Source organism: Dermacentor andersoni, chromosome 2 (assembly GCF_023375885.2).
Source record: "Dermacentor andersoni chromosome 2, qqDerAnde1_hic_scaffold, whole genome shotgun sequence".
Classification (NCBI taxonomy): domain Eukaryota; kingdom Metazoa; phylum Arthropoda; class Arachnida; order Ixodida; family Ixodidae; genus Dermacentor; species Dermacentor andersoni.
The window spans coordinates 45,515,580-45,537,161 of record NC_092815.1 but is presented as its reverse complement, the minus strand read 5'-3'; the positions used below and the strand labels follow the sequence as shown (position 1 = coordinate 45,537,161).

The 21,582-nt window shown below is 42.6% G+C and overlaps 1 protein-coding gene across 4 annotated transcripts in view; it reads right to left on the bottom strand.

Annotated features, from left to right (window-relative positions):
- Window positions 1–21,582, bottom strand: part of LOC126542360 (PHD finger protein 20-like) — a 50,966-nt gene that overhangs the window by 15,566 nt on the left and 13,818 nt on the right. For 2 of the 4 annotated variants that reach the window (XM_050189405.3, XM_050189408.3), the window contains exons 7-16: window positions 18,308–18,383; window positions 15,084–15,161; window positions 13,901–13,948; window positions 12,896–13,315; window positions 11,898–12,350; window positions 8,061–8,194; window positions 5,602–5,704; window positions 4,116–4,166; window positions 2,203–2,401; window positions 1,630–1,903 (exon numbers count right to left, since the gene is read on the bottom strand). In XM_050189405.3, coding sequence (XP_050045362.1) covers window positions 1,630–1,903; window positions 2,203–2,401; window positions 4,116–4,166; window positions 5,602–5,704; window positions 8,061–8,194; window positions 11,898–12,350; window positions 12,896–13,315; window positions 13,901–13,948; window positions 15,084–15,161; window positions 18,308–18,383 — 1,836 coding nt within the window. The remainder of the gene's footprint in view (window positions 1–1,629; window positions 1,904–2,202; window positions 2,402–4,115; window positions 4,167–5,601; window positions 5,705–8,060; window positions 8,195–11,897; window positions 12,351–12,895; window positions 13,316–13,900; window positions 13,949–15,083; window positions 15,162–18,307; window positions 18,384–21,582) is intronic. The other 2 variants (XM_050189407.3, XM_050189406.3) reach the window with 2 other exon arrangements.

Sequence of the window (21,582 nt, the reverse complement as noted above, 5' to 3'; positions counted from 1 at the left end):
GCTTGTCGGGGGCGTCCGGTACATGAACGAAAGCACCTCCACCAGATGTCACGTGGCGGTGACGTTAAGAACACAGTAGCAATACTGTGAAAGGCAAAACTCGATTTTATTGGGCGAACCTGTGCCCACAAAACAGGCTACACTTATAGCACAACGAAAGCGGCGAACACAGTCGGCGATCGTCGAGAATCTGATCAGCGGGTCAAGCGCGTCGGCTTTTATACAGCAGTCATCGAATGTTCCAGACTAATCGTTGGGACCCGCATGCCTTCTACAAAGTTCTACACCATTCGTGTCAAGCGATGAAATCAGATAACACAAGGTTCGGCGACAACAGACAGTGGATAGAAGCATCGATAACTTTCCAGAAACTTCGGATACAGGCAGGCGCGTCCCGCGCTGTGCGATAACATTTGTTAGGCGGCCAAACGTGGTCGCCCGATAAAGATAAGTACACGTGTCAATATAGTAATGCCATTAGATTTTTTTTCTTCATTGTTTGCTGAATGCATGCCTTACATCCATCTAAAATGCACTGTTAGCAGTTTGCTACATGAAGCAGCCAAATACCACAAGGTCCTCCTGAATTATTTTTGTGACATGGTATGATGCTGCCATATGTTATCATGCAATTTAACTGACAGGGGCAGACCGTGACCTCTGAGGTCAGGTGGCATGCATGAGGTCTCCCGGACCATTCCAATCGACACGCTCCACTAAAGTTTGAGCGTAGAATGTGCCAGTTTGACAGTGGGCTCTTATATGCACAGTCCACAGAAGCATTGCGCTGCTTCTTTTTGCTGGTGGAAACTGCATTTGCAAAGTGAATAAAATGCTTGCACATGGAAATTGCACAGATACCACTTTTCTATGAAGTAAGGGCATTGTGACGTGAGCCTCAGTGAATTCATGTAAAATATTTTTTAACGGCACCCGATTTTTTTTTTTTTAAGGAACGTCCAGACTGTTGCATTGAGAAGGTTCATGTTTCATTATGACGGGCCCTTGGTTGAGATATACACGACAATCATAATGCCTTATGTGGCACAAGATTTCTGTCACAGACGTGAAATGTGCAATTGCAGATCTTCGCACACGGCAATGCAACAGAGAGACACTCTCGCTAGGCCTTATTAGAAAGATCTAGGATGAATAAAAACATGCAATTGCTCTTGTGCTAGCGTGAACCGAGCTGTGGAAATTAACTGAAGAAATGTGTAAGTGTAATAAACTGCATGTGACCAGAAAACAAGATCGATATGCACTACCTTTACTTCAAATCAAGGGACCTAACTCTAAGTGCCTTTATGCCCTGACAGTCCATAAACACAGTCAACTAGCTCCAAGATGAAGCACACATGACTTGGCGGCAAGTTGCATGAGCAGCGAGAGAGGGAAATGCTCCGACTATGCGCTCTCTGCACATGTAGAGCCGCGTCGGAAAGCCTGCACATACTGCTGCATCTTGGAGGCCACACTGTACAATACTGAAGGTACAATGATAATGGGTAAGTCGCACTTGACTAAAACAGTCATCAGCAAAATGGCACAGATGAGCTAGTTTAAAACATGGAACAAGTTAAACTCAACAAGGAAAGGCACTGATAGCTTGCACTTGCTTTTTCTTACCTGCACCAGAAGGTCACCTGCACTGCTGTCACCACCAGTACTGATGATAACGTCTGGAGCTTCTTGTGTCAGCTCAGGAGTCGTGGCTCTTTCAGGTGCGAAGTAAGCATGATCATAGGTTGACAGATGCATGTGCCCGCTTGGCCTTGACTCGTCCTTTTCAGGGCTTCTCGGGGTGCGATCTTGCTTTTCAAGGACTTCCAGTGCCTCGTTAGCAACATTTCGTTTCACCCATGGCACAGTGAAGTACTTCAAGTCTGGATGGCTCTTTTCACTGAAAGGTAAAATTATGTGATGCTTAAATCAGTGTTTATTTCCGCTATGGGAAATTCAGGAATATTGATAATAAACTGGATCATTAACATCAGGATTTGCACTGTACTTTGCAAAGTTTAAGAATAAAATAAAATAAAGGAAAGTGCACAAACAGGGGCATACCAAAAGAGAGATGCTGCTTTTATAGAGTGGAGAAACAGCACAAGAAACAACTGGGACAAGCAAGAACAACACATACTTTCTGCCTGTGTCGCCATAAATGACTGAAATGCTGCACTGAATCTGCCTGTTTGTTACCTTGCCACATTGATCTTGTGGGCGATGCTTTGCAGTACTGCCTGGACATTGTGCACAGAACACATGAGGTCATGAGTTGCTTTTATGGGCTCTGGGTTGGGAAGGTTAGCAGGCCTCTCCTTCAAAAAGCCAAAGGAGGCCATCTTGCCATGTTGGAACCAATCCGGGTCTAGTTTGAACCGAGAACTTTCTCGCATGCCTGTTTGTAACAGTAACACAGAAAGAAAATGAGTTGAGTCATACATCCCTCTGTTTTTGGAAAAGCAGCATTAACATTATATGCACAAGTAGCATGGGATCAGATAACTCACAAATGCAGCATATAGGTAAAAGTACAGTTGAACCCGGATATATTGAATCTGAAGAGGATATAGGTAATTCGATATATGAAATAAAAATATACAAACAATTTCAAGGGGATTTTACAGCTGTTTGTTCCACACAATATTTTGTTATATGTAGGTTCACTACATCTGGGTTCGACAGTACTACACATGACATAAGCAGATAATTTTTTAAAATTATGAACATAATTTCTAAACATCGCTTTTGCACATAGCACAATTCGGTCTCTTACGGTGCATTCCTTGAAGATATAGCCATTACCCTAGGCACAACGTTGGTCTAGCTAGTTAACAAATGCCTAATTAACTTTTTAAATACTATTTGATTTATGGGACATGTTGCAATGGCAGAGCAGTGGCCAAGTTGGAGGACTCGTGGCTGCTTAGCTGAACTCCTGAGGCTAGCAGAAGTACTGAGATTATGGTCTCTAATTGTGCTACAATAACAATATATTGATGCTTCGATTAGTATAGCCCCCAAGCTTCCTTCCACAGTGATTGTCACGAGTCGATGGAGGGTGACACCTCCTGTTGCGGACATCGTAACAGTCTAATTTAACATAAAAACCTCCACTATTGCTGAGCACTTTCACCCAGCAATAGTGGAGGTTTGAGTGCATTTAGCACTCAATATTCCCATTCATTTCCCTCCTTAAGAGGTTTAGAAACCTAATTATTACATTTAGAGATACGTATTCACACATTTCGAGGATATTTGTGCACTCTCAGGCCATACTTTTCTAATGATCCATATCATTTTTCATTCTTTTTGACATTTGTCATGGGCTCATACATGGCATGAATGCTGGTATGGCTGGGACTGGCCCCTTAGCACCGCAAATCAGAAAAGAAGAGTACCAAATGAAATGAAACATTACAAAACATTGGCCCTAAGTAGTCTAACTGAACAGGTGGAACTGTGCCATTTGCCATAGGTGATTTTTACGAAGGGAGAGGAGAAAAAGAGAACTTGCATAGCGACAAAACAGAAACAAAGCTTAACTGCTCAACACAGCTTACCTGAAAACAGCGAAATCTGAACAATTAAGACAGTGACTCTCTAAGTATACAGATCTAGCTAATGATACTTTGAAACCTTCTCTAGATATTAGGCTGCACCTATTGTAAACAACAGGTCACTCAATGTACGGGTTAGCCAGCCTGCCATGTCTATTAGCTTTAAAACATTTTGGTTGCAGTTCTACAAATGTCTCAGAGGGGATGCAGAAGATAACAATTTCCGTTACAAGAATAAAATCCCTGACATGCATTTGTTGCATTGCAACAAAGGCTTAGCACCTCCTGGCACAAATGGCATGCCCAGACAATGCCACAATGGCAGCAAGTTAGCGTAATTAAGCTCTCAAAAACAAAATATATCATTACAAATCTACTAATACAGAAAATAACTTTAAGGACAGTGTGCAAATTTGAAGGTGTGTATTCACAGCTATGCAGCAAGCAGGAGTTTGAAAGCAAGGGTGGAAACCCCAGCAGAAGCATGTAAAGGGGGCCAGTTTGCGAACGCTCAACGGAAGCATGCACAAGAGCATCAAAGAAATTAAACACCTGAGCCAAGTTCTTGCTTGCACTCCGTCACGGCCTGCAAGTCTGTATTATCTAAAAATGGAAATCAACAAAAGTTTCAGGCAATTTAGAAAGGACTGCAGGGACTGTCCACTCGCTCCATTCAGAAAGAACGAAATAGGCCAGCCAAGCACTTCAAAGCTGCAGTACAGTAAACATAAACAAGTCACAGTAGTGACTTGGGTAATGCTGATGATGAACTGATGTGCAATAAATGTTCAAGGTGAGAAAGGTATAGGCCTCAAGAACAGGAACAAGAGAAAATTTTAGATACTGAATACAAAAATCTGTTAGCATATTTTAACACCTGATATGCTACGCTTTGGAATCATTGTTGTACAGGCACATATTTTTTGTGCATAATACGTTTGTGCTGAATGATACCGGCTGCTGTAAAAAGCCAGTCTTCTCCCATAAGCAGGACTGCATAAAACATATTTCCAATGAGCATTGGGCATGACATTGTGTAGAATCAGTGAATTCATTGTGCTGTGCGCATGTCTCACTAGTCCCAGTTTAACCTCTTTTAGAAAGCTTTTGTGATCTCAAGACCAATATAGGCATGGGATGCTTTTAAGTGAGAGAAGGTAGGATTCCGGAGTCATGCATTCACCCAGAAAGAACTTATCAGTGGGCTGCCATCCCTACCTTAAAAAACAACTCTTTGCTTGTTGAGTTTGTGACAAGGCATTCAGAGAAAAACTCTCACGGCTGTATCCATTTTGGTAAACAAATTGCAGTTGTCATATCTGCAATGCCCACTATTTTACAGGCTGCAGCAAGAGATGAAGCCGTAAACTTTCGAAGTAAGAGAATGTACAGCAAGAAAACTCATTTCAGCTTTTCTTAATAGGCCCACAAATTTCATCCTCGGGTAACAAATGGTGTGAAAATAATTTAGGACATTGCGACTTCAAATACTTCTAAGTGCAGTAAAAAATGTTTTATTAAAATGAAAGAAATTGGGAATTAAGAAATTAAGCAGGTTCCATGTGTTTAGTGCATAAAGGAGATGAACACTTCTATCATGCCAACTGCATGGCTTCAGCACGACGTAAATTGATGCACCTGATGCCAAAATATTATGGAATACATCCTACAATGGTTGCAGCTTCAAAATAAACCCAAATGCTAAGTTAAGGCTTGCAGAAGCGGCAGCAGCAGTCACCATTGCTGTAGTAGATTTCTCAAAGAAAATAAAAACAAGAACTAAGCTATGGTTGTATTGGCATGTGAAGCTTGCAGGAGAGACACTTGCTAGTAATGAAAAGTTGTGCAAATAAGCCACAAAGTTGTGCAATTGTGCTCAAGCTATATGCAATAGTGTGCTACTCATGCGTGGCAGTTTCTATGCCTTGTCAAAGACAATTTAGATGAGCAAGAGCCTTCCATGCATGTAATGGCGCAGAAGCAAGAATGCCACAAGCCTAGACTATTAAACAGTGTCTTTTTGCATCTCTGTTTTTACCTTTGGGTGCCACACACATGTAGCAGATGTACTTGTCGGGGACGTCTCTTTCCTCTTCAATTTTGAAGCATGCTCCATGCTGCCATGTGAGGCACACTTCGCACTGTTGGGACAGACAAGAACAGATGAGATCCAACCTTCTATATTTTACAAAGTTTTCCTTGCAACATGACAAAGGCAGAGAGAAGCTAAATCAGCTATAAGGTAGGTCACTATTATGGGTGACTATTCTTTTCAATAGGTGAACATGTGGGCACACCAGCCCATCCAGAATACATGTGTCAAAACTCAATGTAATACATTAACACCCTTTTTATCTCTGTATGGAAATCGCAGTACTTCTCCGCTACGTGATGCTGCAGAGACATGTGACAACCATTGTCTACCACTATCAATGTGTCACCAGTGTTTTTGGCAGGTGCATACTTAAACTTTCAGCTGTCTTAGCAGTTTACATCAGCAGTGATGGGAATGACCAAGAGCGGTTTGTAGCAAATTTTCTAGAAGGTGACCAAAGAAACAAATCAGGTAAATACCTAATATGTATTATCTTAGTTACAAATACTATACCTCTTGAATTACACAGAAGGTGCAATCATAAACTGCAGAAAATGAAAAGTAAAATTGCATGCTAACTAAAACGAGTGCTGTTCTAACATTAGACATGCCTTACAATAACAAAAATAACAACAGGAATGTGTTAAATGCTTCTCAATGAGGAGACAACAGCAAAACACTAGAACAAAATGTTGCACAGAATATGTGCAGCAACAACAAAACTAATACGAAAAGCTCTTCTGCAGTGACAGTAATATTTTATAACATAGCACTCCAGCACTAACAGATAAATTATTGCGAACAATGTACTGGAAAGATAATACATAGACACCAAACACACACACGCACACACATTATCATACAGATACACCAGAACCTCGTTCATACATTTTGAAAAGAAACCAAAAATACAAGAAAAAGCGTACTGAATGAGAAAACGTAGGATGCGAAGTAACTAAAAAATTTAACAGACTCAACTGTATTTGACTAGATATCTACATAATGCGAATCGTTGCGCGCAACGCACGAGACGCCAACAGGCGTAGAGCTGGTGGGGCTTGGGCGGCTGGACATGTTTTGTTGTTTTCCTATTACGTAATGCTTTAAGACTACGACGAGAAATCGAAACGAAATCAAGCTGAGCACTGTGAAAAGAATAGGTGAAGATGCTTATCGAAATAGGTTTTGGAGGCGATAGCTGTGAATGCGGCATGCAACGACCCGGGAGGCGAATAGCTGGTACAGGAATAAGTCGCAGTTTCATCCTAAAGGCAAAGCATCAATTGCAATAGCAAATTAGTGGACAGCTAGCTATACGAAGGATAGTAGCTTTATCGTCCGTATAAACTTGTAAACATAGGCATACAAACTAAATTGCCAACCATGGTGTTAAGCGCGCACAAGCAAACGTGAACACATCTCACTTGATGACCGTGGAAACTAGCTGTCAAAACACTGGAGTGAGGAAGCGCGGCAGCAGCAGCGAGCGAATTGACCTTCGTGCTACGTCTTGCATCAACTCGAACCAAGCTGTGAAAACACAGTGCACAGGCGGACTCTGTCTCCATCGCAGATGGCTTTCAAGATACAGTAACCTGGGTGGGTGTGCGCGGCTGCCCGGAGTAGAATGCGCCCCCGGAGTCTCGCGCAATGGAAGACAACATGCTTCCTCCCTGCTTGCATGTGCAAGATTCAGCCGCGATCGCTGGCTCGCTCTCGCACACTTTTACTTGCACATACAGCATATGGCGCGTGGTGGTGGCGGCAGAAATGTGCTTGGAGTGTCCATATAATTGCTATCACAATAGTAAGCATAACTCTATTGGGTAATTTTTTTGTCTTCTCGATCGCAAACATTGGCGCTGGGAAATCGTACTTAATGGGATTGTATCAACGAGGTTCCACTGTAATTTGCTGTCATAGCAAGACAATTTCAATAAAGACCAACTGTATGAGGCAAGCTGTGTCACTGAATAAACAGGACATGAAGCAGGGTGTACAGAAGTGCGTCTAAAGGCACATAATTTGTGCTCTCTAACTTATGAGTGACAAAAAGAGATGCAGCAACAAGTTTAGCATACAGTGTAGTAGCTCTAACCATATGTGTTGCCTGCTGCAGCTCCCGTTGGTGCAGTTTCTCATATTTGCAGCTTTAACGGAATGGCACAGATTGGCACCAGCATTCCCACCAGTGCCCCAGTGCATTGCAGAACGAGTTCACCAAATCATCTGTGCACACCAAGCTTCTGCATTTATTGCAATGACCCAACTTGGCGAGGGGCTGTCTGAAATAAAGCCTTAAGGATTGCACATTATGTACCGTTGGAAGTACTTAAGGTTAAACGCAGGGAGAGACCCATGTCAAAATGTAAGACCCACAAAGAACTAAATAGCCCTCATACCTGCATCATGAGGCCACTTTCCTCTTCACAATTGCACACGCACATTACAACTTCATCACTCTTTACCTCCAAAGATGTATCACCAGAATCAGTAGTTGGCGTACTTTCAGGTCCATGCCCTGAACTTTCCTTGGCTGCGTATAAGGAAGCATGAGCACATTAGTTAACCATACAGATTTGCTGTCTGCAATAGTTACTAAAAAGACATTTGTGAACAGAGCATACATTTGTCATGTTGAAAAGTCATCAGGAACCACTAGGAAATTCTGTTTGTATAGTTCAGTCATTTATGAATACGAATATAATATTTACTACAGTACTTGGTTTTTTGAATATTCAGTAAAAGGTCTGTTTATGGTCGTGGTGCCTTGACACATATGAACTTTCCTTGGCGCAGCATATCCGTCAATACAAGGCATAATTTTTAACAGCACGTTCCCGTAATATGTTTCCTGGGTATTCAATCATTTTTTCTCATAGTCCTGTGAAAAACGTGTTAGAGGAGTTTTACTGCATTACCTCAAATTCTGACCAAAAATGGCCAAATTACTTTCAAAGATCCTAGTGGCCAACATCTTTTATCTCCACAAAAAGGATAAATTTGCTTCTGTGTGCACTGTCCTTTAGATTATGGTTTTGCCATCTACTAAAAGCGTGACTAAGCACTTGGATGAAACTAGACTCATCCATGGCATTGCTAGAAAATGTGAAGTACCGCTGATGAGCTGAGTTTGCCCTTGGCGCTTTCACCATAAGCACATGGATGAACACCGCTCGTCCAAGGCACGGAAGAGGTTAAATAATGTAAGCCCCTCAGCAACTGAAGTAGTGCATGCCATTTGCAACAATTTCCACTATGTCAGTTTTACAATAAAATTTTCTGGCAGCAAGAAATTTTCGTGCAATGAGAATTGTCAACGAGTGATTTCATAGTGGTTACATACTAGTGCACAGCTGTTACCCCCAAGATTACAATTTCATGGCAGTTTCAAACATGTGCAAAGTAAAGCTTTCCAACAAGCTGCAACAAGGGTAAAATAGAAAAGGCTACACTGGCCAGATGAGACATTCTGCCATCACCGTGAATAGGAAAACGAGTTGTTAATAAAAAGAAGCACGGGTACACATTCCTATGTGTTGTATAATATACTGGAAGTTTGAGCTGTGACATTACAAAGTGAATGTCCCAGCAGAAGCATGGACAACAATGCTTACAAGCCGATGGAGGCATTTTGCAAAAAGAATACAGGAACCGTCTGTGCAACTCTTCTATTTCTTTATTAATAACTATTGTTTGGTTTAATGCCTGTTCTGCACATTATAGATTGCAGGCATCCTTGAAATTTTGTTTATACAATGCAGGAATGGAAATGGCCAAGGGGGTTTTGAAGCAGCTCTGGAATCAGCAAATTTGGAACATTGGAGCAGGTTTGGAGCATGAATTGTCTGTTTTGGAGCAGCAGATACATATATTGGAGCCGCTTGGTAAGGCTTAGCATGAGTGAAATGGAAGCAGATGAAGAAAAAGTACTCCTCATTTGACTTTGCAGAACACTTATGACAAATCAGTTCGGCAGAAGCCTGTAAGGTGGAAGAAAGTTCATAAAAAGAAAAATTTTTTGAAACCCTTAAGAGTTTCTCAAAAACCACTCTTAAGTTACATACTGGATGTGCCAACTAAATATGTCCAAGAAAAATATAACTGAGGGTTTTATGTGAACAGGATTCAATGTGTGTTTATAGGTTTTTTGTTATGCACAAACAACTAATATTTATGTTTAATTAGCTAACATTTAATAACTTACTTATTTGATAAGGTGCTAATGCAAAGGTTGTGGAGGATGTCGATAAATGACCGATCACAGCATATAAAACAACCTAGGTTTTGTGTGAACCTTTTTTTGAACAGAAAAAAAAAGGAGGAAAAGCTTGCAAAATTAAAGAAATTCCATGTGACAACGCATTTACGTGCCAGTCGTACTATCAACCATCTTAGACATAAACGTCATTACCTAGTATGTTGTGTGTACTATGCACGCACGAACTAGGAATGCGGCCTCGTAGCGGTTCAGAAAGTGAACCGTTACACAAGATTGCGCTACTTCATGCTTAATAACCACTGAAGATGAGCGTCAAAAGCTGCTGACACATCATGAAGAGAGTGCGGCCACTTATTCTCACTTCCCGTATTTGATGAGATTTGTCTCATCAAATACGGGAAGTGCAACCTTTGGCACACAGTAGTGTGTTGAAAAAATTTCACGGGTTTCTTTTTTTTTCAAAAAAAAAAAAAGGCCGCAAGAATCCTAGGTTGATTTCAATGCTGTTATTGGTCATTTCTCAACATACTTCACAACATCTTAACTGACATGTCATCGATTAGGTAAGTTTATAAAGTTTGCTAACTAAACGTAAACATGCACAATTAACAAGAATTACTTACAGTGAACACACTGAACAACACCCATAAACATACAGTGAATGCTGTTTGCACAGTGCCCTCCGCTAATCTTGAATTCTTGGCAATACAGGACAGCAGAATACCGCAAAGTAAATGTAATGGTACTTCCCTAGTCATTGCATGTTTGTCAATATTTTACATCGCTTGCCGAGAAAACAACTCTGGTATTTCTGAAAACAATAAAGAGATAAGAATGTTCACTGGCCTTCCTATCTGCACTGCCGACCAATATTTTGCACAAGTTTGATTATGTGGGCTTATTTGCAGCTCTGCCACACGTCCCATACAGCCAATGTAAAACTGCAACCAATATCTTGGACTCCTCTCGATGGCTTATCAAAACTTTCAGACTCGATCTGCCCAAGAAATGTCGTGAACATTGTTACCGTGAACACAATTTCAGCCGTTTGCATTTTTTGTCCAACTTTTAGAACCGCCATTTGGCCGCTAAGGTGGACTAAAACCTAAATTTAACATCATTAGTTTGCATTCTGCTTAGGCTTGGATTCCAGGGCTACACACTAGCCAACGCATGACTATGGATGTGTGGTTGCCACTGAACCGCACATCTCGCTAAATTTAGCGACTGTTCGAAATTAGTGTTTTGGAGCAGGTTGGTGCAGCCCTTGTATACCTGCAATGAAACCCTATACCAGCGATTCTCAGCCATGGATGTATCAGGGACCCCTTATGGAGCGGTGGAAGTGATGGGGGTATAAATTAACACAACATGCAGCGTGAAACAGGTGCCTTTTACTGCTACCTGCCAAAGAATGGTCAAACAAAAGTGCCACGACAATTGAATCTGGACAGCCTGCCAATATGTGGTGCGGTCCCGTGTAACCAGAGTTGCATATCTGTAGCGACATTCAACCTGTTTCTGTATTTGCTGTCCAAGTATGCAAGCCTGGAAAAAAAGCATGCTCGTATGCATGTATATGTCATAGAAAACTGCAACAAATGCTTTACAGCCATCTCATGGAGAAGGGGAAACATTTCTACAGTCCCTCACCAGAATACCCGAAGGCTTGCAGTGGCCACAACCCAAGAGGGGAGGGGGGGTTCTTCTTTTCTTTCTTTTTGTTTGCAGGAGTGGGTTTTGCGGACCCGCAGAAATGGCTTTGTGGATCCCCGTTTGAGAACCATCGCCCTATATCATTCTGATTTTAGCCCCCAAATTAAGCTAAACTAGTTCAATGTACTGCATTTTCTTGTTTCCTCCTCCCCTTCTTATTTTACCAGCTGTGGCTATCAGTTTCCAGGAAATGCAGCTGAAGCCAGGCACAAGAAATTGGCACTACACTGAACATAAATGATCAACTTAGTTTTTCTCTAGTGTTTGTGCATTGTTCAACAGAAAAAAGAAAAACGGTCACCTGTTTCGGAAGCCTTTGCCTTACGGCTGCTCTCTTCCTTAACAGTAGCACCGCGCTTGTTGCCATCATCCGACTTGTCGCTACGTGTGCTTGATGTGCGCTTGCGCTTGCGATCACTTCCAGATCCAGCTGATGCCCTGCGGCTGGCTGCAGCCTCCATGTCGGCGATTAGAGCTTTCTCAGTCTTGGCAATCTTGCGCTTCTCCCTGCCTTCTACCAGTGTAGTGAAGTGAGGAATGAAGCGCATGCGCCGTGGCTTGGCAAGTGGAACTGCAGGTGTGGTGGGGGTTGTGGTGGTAGCAGGGGTCACTGCAGCTGCTGCTGTCTGTTGCACCTCAGCAGCTGATGTAGGTGGTGGGAGTGCTGTGAAGAGCTGCTCCAGTGCTGGTGTTTGCTCTGGCATTGTCAGTGGTAATGGTTGCTGCTGCTGCTGTTGCTCAGTGCTTGGTGCACCTGGAGACAGAAATGCAAAATGAATCTAAATAGGTGTGACAGCTGTGCTGCACGGAGGAATTGAATGTCACTAAGAGTCCAAGGCATTAGGTTTCATTAGCAGTATGCCACAGGTGCTATCGTTGGACAAATGAAATGTGAACATGACAACTCAAATACGAACATGAAATGTGCAAAAATTGCGAGGAACAGCCTTTACGTTGGCCGATTCAGAGCTACAGAGACAGAAATTATGCGACCCATCGCTATGTCGAAGTTTCACTTTTTTCCATTGTGACCATCAATTTTTTTCTTCCTTGAGCCTTAAGTAACTACTACATGTGTTCAATAATGCCTTCATGTATCTTTGCTTGTGCTCGTCCTAGCAAACTGTCCCTGCTTTGCTTTATTTTTACTTACAGGCGGACACGATTTACCATTTATTTTCCCCCATGTAATACCGTTGCTAGAGGGCCTTTACGGCTACACTGAAATAAAAAATTGAATTTCACAAGAGAACATTTGTTATTTGAAATCCCTGAAACAAGCCACTTATGGGAAATTACCTGTTCCAGTCGCTTCTTCAGATACTATTGGAGTCTCCAGCTTTGCCCCAGCCTCCAAAACACTAGCCTTGTCAGGACACACAGCTGCTTCATCAATGGGCAGTCCATCTCCTTCCTTGTGACCAAAAGCCTCACTCAAGTCTTCAAAAGCTGCCTCAGGCATGGGGGCCTCTGAAGGGTGCTCTGACTTGGCTCTGACCAGCTCTTGCTCAACTGCTTCAAAGGAGACAGGCTGAGGCAGATCAGGAGTTGTGCTTGGTGGAGTACGATCGGGCGTTGCTGGCAGCACAGGCTTGCCTCCATGGTAATGCTTGAGGTGCGATGCCAGGAGGGGTTCCTTGCGGAAGCTCTTGTTACAACCCTCAAAGTGACACTTGAAGTGGTTGTGATCCTCTTCAATGATAAACTCCTTGGGGGCAACTGCGCAGGAAACGACAAGGTAAAGGCTCAACTGATTTCTGGAAGAATGTAAATTCTTCATTACCAAATAAAGAACAATTATAGGACCTTTGGCTGCACAATAGATAGGGTGACTTGCAAGGATAAGAAGAAAATTGTACAGTTCCCACCATGTTGTGACAAATACACATGCACTTAACTAGGACTTTCATTGCTCTATGGAAACCTGATGAGGCCAATTCAAGAGAAAGTGAGCAAGAAGATGACTGCAGCACTTCTTGCTTTTAATTTCTTTACTTGCATCTGGCTTAGCACTAAAAGTTGAGCCTACGTTAAACCTTTGCTTTATCTGTCCTCATCTGGTTCAGTACTGCAGCAATCAAGATATGTGCCACCAATAGGTCTAACACAATACACTGCAAGCTTACACAACTCATAGTTTGCTTGTACATGCAAAACTGTGAGCAGACTCTCCTTTCGAAATCTTTCTCATAACAAACCTTGACCCATTTCTAGCTTAGGGAAAATTTCCATTCGTGAATGTGTGCTTGGGTGCGGCATGCTCGCTAAGACATTAAACAGTGCAGAGCAAGGACAACGGCTTACTTCGTCTGCCATCTGGCGTGTACTGCGCAGTTGTCCAGACATCTAAGCCTTGGGAAGTAAAAGAAGAAAAAGAAAGATAAGTTAAGGGAAATTTAAATAAAAAAGTAATACCCACCTAAACATTACAGTGTGGAAACTGCATTACCTTTGCAACTCCCAGTGCACATTTAGTGCTTGAATAAAGTAAAGTGTAGTGTTAAAGGCTTTTGTTTAACCAAGCATATCTTGTTCCAATGTAAGCAAAATGATTGGAATAGCACAAGCACCACTCAGCTATGTACAGATACAATGACATGTTCACTAAGCATACCTTTAAAATGGATACACAGTCAAACCCGCTTATAACGAACTCGATAGTTTCGCAAAAAGTGGTTGTTATGTCAGTAGTTAGTTACATATGGACTAGGACTTAAAAATGCTAAAGAATTACCAGCAATGAAGCTGGCATCAGCAGTAACAATTCAGCAGCACTTTAGTCCAAAAAACCAGGATTTTCAGTGTAATTTTTTGTTCCCGGTGCATTCCCACACATAACTGCAAACTTCCTTTAGAAACAGCCATCTTAAGAATGAAATGGAGTGTTGTATATCTCTTTCAAAACAATGCCAGGTTCCAATCACCTGTTATTGCAAAACTGGAAGTGCAGTCAACATTTTTTTTATTTGAGAGCTTGTGATATGTTTTACTACCAGCGGGACATGACTGTATTCTGCACAAGAGTGTGAAGCGTTCTAGTTGGCCAGAAGTGCAACCTTTGGGAACCACTGCGGCATGTCGCTACTCTGCAAAGGTCTCGGACATCATACATACAGTTGAACCCACTTATAATGATACCGGTTTTAACAATATATAACAATGAGAAGCTGCTGCACCATCAAATTTTGTATGTCTTTCATGGTGGAATAACCCGGTCACTGCAATGCCCTGATGCCGCATTATCGGTTATAACTATGAAATCTGGCTGCTGGGTGTCCAAGCCGAAAGTGGGTTCGACTGTACCGTAATTTTTGCGCCAAAGCAGTCAGCAGGGAGCACAAAATCAACTTCACGAATTCACCTCCAGAAACAAAAGCAGCATTGCAATTAAGCGGGTACAAAACACGTTTAATAATAAGAATAATAATAAAAACTCGATGTGCATGGCTAAGAAAGAGTGATGAAGAAAATGCAATCAGTACCCTACCAGAGGATGCACAGTGATCTTGAGCTGTGACGGTGTGTGGAAAATCAAGTGAAGCATGAGAACTGCCATCTGCAAGATCTGTTAATGAAAGCAATGCATGCAATTAGCACTGTAGAAAAAAACTGTAGTCTAACAAATCATGCAAAAGAAAAAACTTGTGTGAAAAAACAAACCATGCGTAGCATGTGCCTGAACGAAGTAGTCGCAACTGATAAATCTGACATTACAAATGCCCTTAATGATTATCTTCATTCCGTGTTTACATGTGATGATGGCTTAAACCCATATTTTAACCACTATGATGACCTTCCGGCTATTGATAACGTTTTGGTTCGAGAGGAAGATGTACTTTCGCTGTTACTAAACCTAGATGCTAAGAGGTCACCCGGTGTAGATGGCATACCAAACTGTTTTTTAATAAGGTATGCCGAATGGTGCGTAAGACACCTGACCCTCATATTTCACAAATCACTGGCATGCGCCAAACTTCCAGCCGATTGGAAATACGCCTAAATAACATCTATCCCGAAAACTAACGACCTGTCACAACCTGCATCATTTAGACCTATTTCACTACTGTGCACATGTGCCAAATCACTGGAGCATGTAATTTCCAAACATATCTCCGTTTTTCTTGATAGTAACAAAGTAATTGATATGCGGCGTCACGGGTTTCGAAAAGGGCTGTCAACAGTAACCCAACTGCTTGAAATAGTTCATGACCTCGCTGCAGCATTACATAACCATAGCCAGGTCGACATTTTTTTTAGACTTCGAAAAAGCCTTCGATCGCACGTATCATCCCAAATTGTTATTAAAGCTAAAATCACTACTTAAAAATGATACCCTGCTAGCGTGGATAGAAGCTTATCTCTCATGTCGTCGTCAGAATGTTAAGATTTATAATGTGTCCTCTAAATCTGTTTCAGCTGAGTCCCGAATCATGCTATAAATATTTCTGAGTAATAATTACAAGCGACTTCGAGATGGAATGAGCACATAACACATATTGGAAAAAAAAGAAGGCACTGAAAAAACTTTGGTACCTGAAACACTGGCAAAATCAACATGCGACATAAAACTGTTAGCATATAAAATGTATATCAGGCTGATAATGGAATACACCGCCGTTTGGGACCCTTACACGCAGACGAACACCACCAAACTTGAAAAGATGCAGCACAAATTGGTAAGATTCATCTATAACACATATAATTGGCACACATCCCTAACGTAGCTCCTACATGACACACAATTGGAAAGCCTGGCCTCAAAGCGTTACCAGGAACGGATGAAACTTCTTTACTTGCTTTCTCATGAAATTTTCTCTCCATATTGTTACTTGCTTTTTGTTTATTGAGTGGAGTTTAGACCATGGCATCAAGTTACATTGTTTTTATTCTCTTGTTCTGTAATGTTTGTTTTTCCTTTTTTATCTGTTCTATTTTTTCTTACAAAACTTTGTAGAATGTGCTGGTTTGTAGGTACTCATGGTGATGTTATTGCAGTGATATGTTTGTTACGATCGCATGTATGAAATGCGGCAACTTCACGTTTGCTTTCTACGCCTGCCTCTGCCTAAAGCCTGGCACTCAGGCTGGCAGTATTCTTCTAAATAAATAAATAAATAAATAAATAAATAAATAAATAAATAAAAGTTAAAGATCACTAACAAGTAGCATAGATAGAAATTTTTTAAAGAGAAATGCTGACTTTAATGGGAAGGTGGAGATGTTAGTTGGCCAATTGCCTGGCATGCTACTCCAGGTATTTAGGATATACACAGTGATACACACACACACACAAACACATACACTCACAGACATGCCCACACATGATAAAGCTATTCACAAGGTTTTGCTACGCCCCGTAAACCCAAGGGCATTTTGGTCAGTTGGATTTTGCTCAGTTGCTACAGAGGCACAGTATCTTTATGCATGGCTTGGGTGCCAAGTGGACTATTCTCTGTTTTGCAGTTGTTAGAAGCTTGTCTACTGAATGTAATTGGCGCCGATAATTAGGAAAGCGTGCACATTTGTCTAAAGAGCAAACAATATTAAATCTCCCTTGTTTAGCCTCCACTCCGACAGCCCCCTTTGTATTCCGAAAAGTGGAGGGCAGTGCCATCTGTCTACTGAAGTAATTAGTGCCCCGTCAATAATGCTCATCAGTGATTCCCATGACAAAATTTTGCAACCACACATTATGAATGCTAACTTGAGAGCAACGGCATTGGGACATGCTTGTCAACCAGCTTCTCACTGCAAGATTCAGTGGTGAATGTTACTGAACTGTTTACTTCAGACGAATAATGGTGTTTGATAGAGTTAGCAACCGGCTATGCATTCTCGCATTTTTCATCTGTTATCTGTGCTATAATAACTCTACTACAGTGACACAGTTCTGGAGCTGGGACCCAACAGTGTGCATTATCAGCTGCAGCAGCTTAAATGGAAAATGCACTTCCTCTGTGGTGAAAGCCATTGCCAAACCCATTCCAATTGATGCACTGCAGGGTACTACTTCTATTGGCTTTTCTGCTAATGAATACACCATTTCTTCACATATATTTTTTTTTTGCACAACTATAATGCCAAACTTGTTGCTAACAGTAACATAGCCAGGATTTCACTTCAGCAGATGCCATCACCCTTACCTCCACTTAAAAAGGGGTGCTTGACACTGAATGATTACACTGGTTTTGCAGCTGCAGTTGAACATCTAGGAACCATCAAGGCGTAGCTATAACTGTTTGCAAACAATGCATTAGAGAAATCCATGAGTGACAAGTTACTGAGACATCCATAAGTCTAGGAGTTGGGAAGAGGTAATGACAGATGCACACTATGAACCTGCCCATTTCCATTCATCAGTGTACATTTTAAAATCAAAAGTAGTTTTGCTTTAGATGTTACAGTCCTACAGTGTTTCATATTCTCCACACAGAAAGAAGGGAAATATATGCAAAGAAACCACATTTCTGATACCTCTGACAATGAGGGAGAGCGGGTGTTGGGCTCCGTTACAGAGACTTTCATAATAATACAACAGCCACCACCACTTTTTCCTATGCCTATGCTTTCTTTTTCAGCTTCAGTTTATTACTCTTTAAGTACAATGAATGGGTAAGAGATAATACACAGATGAGGATCCCAAAGTCAAAGACTGCAAGGGGACCCTCGGTTTACAGCACAGTAATTCACAAAGAATGGGAGGAACCATGCCTTTTGCTGTAGCTGACGATTTTCTTTCCCGTTTTGGTGAAGCCTCATCCCCCGCGAGACTCGATTTACGTTTGCTCTGCAAGAAAGATAACATACAGTTTCACTAGCATGCTGCAGACTTCAATCACTTGACAGGTCACAGAAGCTAGAGAAAGGCAAGCAAGAAGAGTTCCAACTTTGGACAAAAGCTTAATAGGCATGAGCAAATACCGAATAGCAGATTTCAAGTTGAATCAATAAAAAAAAAAAAAGCAGAATATGAGATTGACTATCAAATTTTTTCACAAAATTTAATGCTACAAATTTGGGCAAGAAAATCCAGTGCTACACATACTTGGGAGTCTTCTGGCATTGCATAACATGAATTTAGCATCAAGATATACAGACCGATCTACTCTTATTAAAGGTAACACCAGATTACTATGCCAGCACTGATTACAGCTCAGTTCTAGTATAAGGTCTGGAAAATATTTTCTTTTCACCAATAGAATTTCTGTTGAATAGAATCAAGTGCCTTTCTTTTACTCTGGATCTAATAAATCAATGACATTCCGCTGTACTGAATACCAATGAGGTTCTCAGTTTAATAGTGGACCTGTTTATTCCGGCAATCCTTCATTTATTGCACAAAATTAAAAAAAAATAAATTAAATTATGGGGTTTTACGTGCCAAAACCACTTTTTGATTATGAGGCACGCCGTAGTGGAGGGCTCCGGAAATTTCGACCACCTGGGGTTCTTTAACGTGCACCTAAATCTAAGTACACGGGTGTTTTCGCATTTCGCCCCCATCGAAATGCGGCCGCCGGGGCCGGGATTCGATCCCGCGACCTCGTGCTCAGCAGCCTAACACCATAGCCACTGAGCAACCACGGCGGGTATTGCACAAAATGTGCTGCTTTTCAGTTTTTCTACAAAATACAGAAGACTCTCATTAAAATTGACCCTGATAATGACAAAAATTGTCCTTTTTATCCAAAGTCCGTAATATCCGAAACGCCTCACTTCCGAATCTGGTTGTGATGTGTAACAATGTTATTGCAAAGAGTGGGTGACGAGCGTCCAAAGTAAAAAACAAATAAGCAACAAAAGTCGCAGTTTTGCCCGAAAGGTGAAGCATCAATTGCAATAGCAAATTAGTAGACAGCTTTGCGAAGTAAGGATAGTAGATTTATCAGCTGTATAAAGTTGTACACATTAGCGTACTAACTCCAAGCTACATGTCACACGCGCACAGGTAAACATTAACACATCTCGCTCGATGACCGCGGAAAGTCGCTGTCAAAACGTTGGAGTGAGGAAGCGTGGCAGCAACAGCGAGTGAATTGACCTTGTGGGGATTTGGGGAATTCAACGCGCCATTGCGCGGGCGCATTTCACCTATTTTCTGCAATCCTTAAGCCATACTGTCTCCTCGCTCCGAACCAGTTGTCAGCGGTGGCGCTCCACTCGCGGTGGTTCGCGGTGAGGGCGGAGCTAGTGACGTCACGGAGCGGCCCCTGGTGGCTACTGCCGTGACAGTAGCAGCACTCTTGCTCTTTGGGACGGCGCCCGTTACGTACATGCTTCCTCTTGCCTGCCGACACCTTTGTGACTAGGACTGAGCTCACGCACGGTGCCTTTGCCCGCGCGGGGAGCGCGTACCTCGTGTTGATCCTATCCCGACGCTAAGCCGAAGAACGGGTGCCTAGTGCTCGCGCGAGGTCGTACCATGCCGAGCTGCACTTATCGGAGGCCCAAGGTGAAGGAGATTGCCCAAGCTGTCGCTAGTTGGCCCATTGGTTATCGTGAGAGCAAGTAGCATAGCTGCTGGGACTTTTCTTAGCGGCATGTCCCAGCTTGAGCCTGTGCTCTCGCAGCGACGTGCTACAGGCGCCCCTGACTGTATTTTCCGCCCTTGGTGCGGAATCTCTTTGGTTCCCCACCGCCCCGGGACCGGGTGTTTGTGCAGTGTCAGGTGCCGTCAGATACACTAAATGGTTTCGGTCAACTTAGGGCAATACTGTGTTCTTGCGTGCGTTGCTCGGTAGCCCCTTGTGGCCTGAGCTCACGCGCAGCACTGCTAGAGGCTGACGCGGCCCTGTGGCTCACTTAGTTCGAACCTGCGCTGGTCGGTACTCCTGTGAGACCTGAAGACCCCACAACCTTCATGCAGTCTCTCGCTTTAATGCGAACTAAACGTTGAAAGCACAGCACATATGAAGTTATTGGCTCTGGGCGCACTTTGTCCACACTGCAGATTGTTTTCAAGATGCGGCACCCGCACGGCTGTGCCATTAACAGCAACTAGAGCAGAAACCCCCCCACTTCCGTGCCTCATGCACGAAAGCCAGCATGCTTTCACTCCACATCTGCCCCGCTTTCCTCCCTCCCTCGCATGCACAATATTGAGCCGCGGTTGTCGGCTGACCCTCGCGAGTCAGTTGCCAGCAACACGACACGACACAAGACCATTTTATATGGCCGATTTCGTCCGTTGTAGCACGGTCCCTTAAAAGTGAACTTCATTGCATTAATAAAATAGGTAGAGCAAACTAAGGTTGAAATATGGTCCGTTATATCCGAAAGTCTGTTGTGCGCAGGTCCACTGTAACGAGCGTAGACTGTGCCATCCAAAGCATCCAAAGACTGGGCTATCCAAACTTTACGGTAGGTGTGTTATCGTAAGTCAATCTGTGCGTAGCAAGCGCCAACAGTAAAGAGCAGGTGCCTTTTCATTGTCAGGTTCGGTGTGGTTTGCTCCCTTCCAAAGATTCTGAAATCTGGAGGGTCACGGCAAATTTGCTTGATGCTGGGAGCAGCTAAACGTTTGGCATAGGCAGGCTTTCCTTGGCTCCCATGTAATAAAGGAGCCTCTGCATTGGTGTAAACCGTGTGGCATAAGCATGGTAGAATACTACTGAATGTGCCTCAAGTTGCACGAAAAAGCTTGGCTGTTGGGTGATGTTCTCAGAAGCCATGCCAAGCATTGTGTCGCTCGATTTTCTGCCATTTGCTGACACACGACAGAGTTTGCTTGGCAGAACTGGAACAATGGCATAGTTATAATACCGTATTTACACGATGGTAAGTCGACCTCTCTTTTAAAATTTGAAAATCTGAAGCGGGGGGGTCGACTTACAGTCGAAACCAAAACAAGGCACCGAAAAGCAATGCGAGACCAATGGGATATCAGGGGAGCTACAACGTAGTTCCAATTTTATGTTTGCTCTACGGCCCCACCCGTAGCTTTCCGCTATCCCGTGCGTTTGTTCGCTTTTCGGAAGGGTTTTTCA